Below are 5,814 nucleotides of genomic sequence, written 5' to 3'. Positions count from 1 at the left end.
GTGTTTAAGTAGCAAATGCAGCAATTAGAAATCTGGGAAGTACTTACAAATAGACCAATCGTGGTTTTGTGCTCACATCCTCCAGCACAAAAAGCTGAGCAACCAGAAGTGGAGACCAAGTATGGGAGAGTCCGAGGGTTCCAGTTCAAAGTGGACACAGCTGAGAGGAGTGTAAATGTCTTTTTGGGACTTCCTTTTGCTAAACCCCCACTTGGACCCCTGAGGTTTTCTGAGCCGCAGCCACCTGAGCCATGGAAAGGTGTCAGAGATGCCACTTCCTACCCACCAATGTAAGGCAGTGACAAAACTGCTGGATTTTTAAATGATTTTATATTTATATATTATTTCTATGTCATGTAATAATTTAGATACTATTTTAATAATTGGTATAATTATTATACATTCTGTTATGTTAATATTATATTTTTCTGTTTTAATTACTTTATACTAGTATAATATTAATTTATCTTAGATTAGATTAATAAATATCTACACTTATAGTATTGTATGTTCTATAATTTATATTATTTGTATTTGTACATATATTATTGTAATACTTTGTATAATTTATATAATTTCATATTCTATTTCTATTATATTATAAGCAGTTTCATGCCACTGCTGCACATCCAGGGCAATCAAACCCCACACAGATAAATTCCTTGGTGCCATCTCGTTCCATCTGCAGCTGTTACAGGGAATGCTTTTCTAAAGACATCTCTCTTTGCTGCCCTCCTTCCTGCTGTTTAATGGGCATCAGGGATGAACTGAGGAGCAGAACTTGGCTGATAATCCCCTGTCTTGGGAGCATTTGGCCATCACTGAGCAATGTTTATAAACCTTTGGAGTACAGATAAAGGAGAAAATGCTGAGTCCCGTGGTTAACAGGGCACATAAGAAATGCAGGGCAATTCTAGTCTGTGCTGTAAATGTTTTACCCGTTTGTCCTCCTGCCCTTCTTTAGTGCCTCAAGTCCAGTACCTCCCCTTACAATGCCAAAAGCTACTGGAGATGTAAAATAAGTAATTTACATTTTCCCTGAAGGTATTTATAGCCACGTGTGTTTGCAGATGTCGTTCTGTGATATTTTGAAGCGTGCCAAATGTATCTGCATGTCCCTGTGAATTGCATTGTATCTCATTAATGAGAGCTCAAAGCAAGACAATCTATTGTTATTTTTTCAGGTGTGTGCAGGATCCAGTCCAAGGACAATATTTTTCAGACCTGATTACCAATAGAAAGGAGAAGGTTCCTCTTCAGGTGTCTGAAGATTGCTTGTACCTCAATGTGTACACTCCCGTTCCTGCAGGAGAACAGCACAAGTTGCCTGTAAGCAAAACCATTGTAAAACCTGTAGGAAATTTATTTCATGCTTGATTTCCTCTAAATAATTTGTCCAAAGTCACAGGGCACTGGTAAAGTGTAGGTATTTAACAAAATGCCATTTTGTAGACTTGCAGATCTGAAAGGTTTCTACTGGTTTTGAAGTGTAATCTGAAAGAGTCAGGAGGGAAACAACAAAAGATATTGTATTTGGGGTTCTGTTTAGTTTTTATCACTGGGAGCTGACATCTGTGCTGGGTTGATTCTGGTTGTGTCTTTCCAGGTCTTTGTATGGATACATGGAGGTGGATTAGTTTTTGGAGCAGCTTCGACATATGATGGTTCAGCATTAGCAGCCTTTGAAAATGTGGTGGTTGTAACAATTCAGTACAGATTAGGTGTTCTTGGATATCTTAGGTAAGATGTTTTATCTCATTTTTTGCCAAATGATGTGTGCCAAGCCTTTGTGAAGTGCAGGAGACTTGTTTGTGCAAAGAAACTGCATTTCTTCGTTGCATCTGCAACAGTTGGGAACAATTTACCAGTGCCAGCTCAGCTTTCAGATCCATCCTTCTGGGATTGCTGCTCTCATTTCAAGGCTCTCTGTTTCTCACTTATGGAGAGAAGTTCTGTGTAGGGAATGGCAGATGATTTCTCACACCACAGACTGTATTTTCCTCTGCCTTTTTGCTTGCCCTGAGCATTGAAAGCAGCGTGTCCCTTCTCTGCAGCACTGGGGATAAACATGCCCGAGGGAACTGGGGATATTTAGATCAAGTAGCAGCTCTTCAGTGGATCCAGGAAAACATCAGACATTTTGGAGGAGATCCAGGATCTGTCACTATCACTGGAGAATCTGCAGGAGGAATCAGTGTTTCTGCTCTGGTAAGTTCACAGTAACCTTGAACTTTATTTATGGGATAAAAACACCATCCGTGTTCATTTTCAGTGTCTGCATGAGAAGTCTGAGAGCAAAGGGATGGTGTTACAGTAAATGACACATCACCTCTCTTTGGGCTACAACAGGACAAGTACTTGTAGTTAAGTCCCAAAGTGTTCTCTCTCATCCACTACATTAAATTTGCTGTGTTTGCTTTTTCCAATGCAAACGAACCTCCCAAAGTCTAACCCTGTGAGAAATGTCCTGTAAGGGGACTCATGGACTGGCCACTTGTGCAAAGCAATCGAGGTGAACAGTCATGAGAGCTGAACTGGACACACATTTTGTGTCCCAGGGACTGTAACATTTGACATCACCACTGAGCACACTGGCTAAGATGCTCTTCTTCTCCAGCCTCTCCCAGTTTGGTGCAGCTCACAGAGTGAAACCAGGGTTCCTTGTTACAGGGGATAAAAGTTCCTAAGCTTGGCCCTCCTGGCCAAGAGCTCTTTATTCCCCTTTGGCAGCACAGCCAGACTGCCCTGGGCATATTCAATGAGTTTCTGCTTTGCAGGGGAGCTCCATGAAGTCCTGGAAGCCAAATGCTGTGGGAGGGGAAAACACAGGCATGAAATCCTTCTCCCTGATAGTGCTGCCAAAGGCCTTTGCTCAGCTGAACTCTGCTCAGAGGCTGCAGAGTAACAGTCTTAGGACATTTGCTTTCAGAATGCTTTACATGGCAATTGCTGAGATCAGAATTCTTGTTCAGTGGTTAAAACAAAATGCTTGTCATGCCTGTTCTTGCTTTTTCCCAGGTCCTCTCTCCCCTGGCAAAGGGCTTGTTCCACAGGGCCATTTCAGAGAGTGGGACTGCACTCCTGAGTTCGTTCACTGACCAGCCTAAGGAGGAGGCACAAGTGGGTATTTTGTGGTAATTTTAATTCTTTTTTTTCAGAAAGCTTTGCATAACTTAAACTTTTTGTATTTCTGTATTAAAAAAGAAAAAAAAAATGGAGGCAAAGTTTTGTGGCTTTTGCCCAGCCCACAGTGAGAAGGTGAAGAGGGCTCCTATTCCCTCCCTCTGCAGCTGGGCCATGCCAGGCTCCAGCCATCCTCAGGCAGGAGTTTGTGCTCCCACACTGGGCTCTTGGGATGGGTGCCTCATACAGTCAGATAGGGGAAATGTGTCCCAAAGTGTTTGTTTTTATTGCTTACAGAAAATTGCTGCTCTCTCTGGCTGTGAGAAATCCAGTTCAGCTGCAATAGTCGAGTGCTTGAGAGAAAAAACTGAAGAAGAGATAATACAGCTAACACTAAAAATGGTAGGGAAAATGATTTCTCTTGCATTTAAAGGACATTTCAAGTGTTATCATCCCAGAGAGTCCGATCTGTGTGTTGTGATATCAGGAGAATATCAGTGAGTGTAACCTCTGACTTTGTGGACCTTTTCAGGACATGGCAACACTGCGGTTGTGCAGCACCTCCCCTGAGAACTGCAAGCAGGTACTGCCCTTTCTGCAGGCAACACTTGTGGCTGCTGCCATGCTCTACCAGGGCAAGGGAAAGAGTGGGGGAAATGTCACAGTTTCACCTGCAGAACCTGGAAATTAATTACTATAATAGATTATGTCCACCTTAAAAGGTGTTATCACAGTGCTGGGCTACGAGTGCCTCTGACATTTCAATACACGAGTTGGTTGCTCCCCCACTGCTCCACACACCCCTAACAATACTGAGCTAAAAAAAGATGTCAATTGGACATCATCACTTCTGTTTCACAAACATGAGAAATGAAATGCCAATCCTCTCAGAACCTCCTGCCTAGTGCAGAAAATCTGTCAGAGAAAATGTAAAGATGGCTTGAATACTGTTACTTGTTGTATTTTCATTTGGCTTTCCTTTGGAACCCCAGTAAAGAATCTGAACTTTTTTTAGAAGCAAAATTAAAGTATTAACGAAGCTTTCCTTTTCTTTTTCCCCCATGTTTTTTCAGGATTTCTTTTTAATCAATTCATGTGTAGATGGTGTATTTTTTCCAAAGAGTCCCAAGCAATTACTGTCTGAAAAATCATTCAATGCAGTCCCATATATGATAGGAGTAAATAGCGGTGAATTTACATGGGGACTGCCTACGGTAAGAGACTTACAGTGTTGTTACCTAGGTATAATTTTGTAAACCTAAGATTTTTGAATAAATATGATTCTTTGTATCATGCTCTGTATCGTGCAGATGATGAAATTTCCTCCTTTCGTGGATGGTCTGGATAAAAATACTGCACGTGAAATTTTACAGCGCTCCTTAGTGGTATTACTTGAGGTAAGAGACCATTTTCAGATTAACCCAGCGCTGCTGCTTCACTTGCTCTGGTTCTGTGTTTGCACTCCTGGAGGGATAATATATCCCTCCACAGGCCAACTTTGTTGTGCTGAACAGCTTCCTACCACGGGCCAGTGGTGGGCACCAATGTGGTGTGTTCCTGTTACCTCCAGCGAGTGAAAATACTCCTTGCATTTCCAGCCTCAGTGCCCCTCTTCTTAAAAGGGAGTGCTGTGGAAATCCAGGAGTGATTCAGGTACCTAAACACAGATCTCTTGTGACACTTTAGATATCCCTGGGTTATCCAAGACATGCACAGTCCCTGCAGGTCTGACACAACACCACCTAATAAAGCACTGCTGGCAGACAGGGAAGGACAAATTGAGACGTTTAGGATGCTTGAGGTTTGGCCTCCCTGTACTTTACAAATCTCTGAGCTTTCTGGTGTCTTTGTGCTCTCCTGATACTACTAAATATGGGAAAATACAGGTTAAAAGGTAACAACTACAGACTCTGTAGCACTTGCAGTGGATCATTTCGTGTCACAGGCATCCATCATGAACTCAGAATGGGAGTAAATTATGGTCATCTACAACAATAAATGGATTTTATGAATCCAGAGGATTTCTTTGCTCTTGTGAGGCTTTGTTTCCACAGAATGGAGAACAATCAGCATCACTGGCTGCTGTTTATCTAAAGAGGTTTGGTCTTTAGATATCTCTTTTCCCTGAGAACACCCATATCTGGTAGCTGTGTCACTGCAGTCCTGAGCTCTGAGCCACACTCTGACAGTTGAGGGCTTTCTCTGAGAGGTGGTATTTGTGGTTTAGCCAGACACATGCACAGGCCACACTCAGTTAGTGCTGTTGCTCTTTATAATGCTCATGATCATTACAAGCAGTACTTTTCTTGTTCTTTCAGGGTGCTACGTCTGCAGTTGTTGATAGGCTGTACAATGAGTACCTAGGGAATGCAGACAGCCCGGCTCAGGTGCGAGACAGCCTTCTGGAAGCACTGGGAGATATCTTCTTTGTGTTTTCATCCCTTGAAATGGCGAAATTCCACAGAGGTAATTCAGCATCAGGAGAAGAAATGCAGAATTCTCAGGCAGGCTGTGGTGTGGACAGTGTGTGTCACACTTCATTACCCACAGAACTGAGAGTGCTTTCTCTTCACCAAAACAGCTGGTAAGGAAAGTTTGTCCTCTTTGGGGGCTCTCAGACTAACACTCTCTTGTGTATCTACCAGATGCTGGCAACCCAGTCTACTTCTATGAATTCCAGCATCGGCCGAG

The 5,814-nt window shown here is 42.6% G+C and overlaps 1 protein-coding gene across 2 annotated transcripts; it reads left to right on the top strand.

Moving 5' to 3' along the window:
• LOC114072628 (fatty acyl-CoA hydrolase precursor, medium chain-like) lies at positions 1–5,726 on the top strand. 2 transcript variants are annotated; one of them, XM_027910504.1, is made up of 10 exons: positions 1–290; positions 1,185–1,329; positions 1,607–1,740; positions 2,055–2,208; positions 3,019–3,120; positions 3,421–3,525; positions 3,656–3,706; positions 4,197–4,337; positions 4,434–4,520; positions 5,442–5,726. In XM_027910504.1, exons 1-10 carry the CDS (start codon positions 16–18, stop codon positions 5,709–5,711), a joined length of 1,464 nt encoding a protein of 487 aa, XP_027766305.1. In that variant the 5' UTR covers positions 1–15; the 3' UTR covers positions 5,712–5,726. The 2 variants fall into 2 exon arrangements, with proteins under 2 accessions (XP_027766305.1, XP_027766306.1); XM_027910505.1 differs by lacking the exon at positions 3,656–3,706.
• Positions 5,727–5,814: the final 88 nt, after the last annotated feature.

This window comes from Empidonax traillii, unplaced genomic scaffold (assembly GCF_003031625.1).
Source record: "Empidonax traillii isolate 1590-97213 ecotype Southwest subspecies unplaced genomic scaffold, ASM303162v1 scaffold3614:size12040, whole genome shotgun sequence".
Taxonomy (NCBI): Eukaryota; Metazoa; Chordata; class Aves; order Passeriformes; family Tyrannidae; genus Empidonax; species Empidonax traillii.
This window is presented reverse-complemented; position numbering and strand designations above follow the sequence as displayed.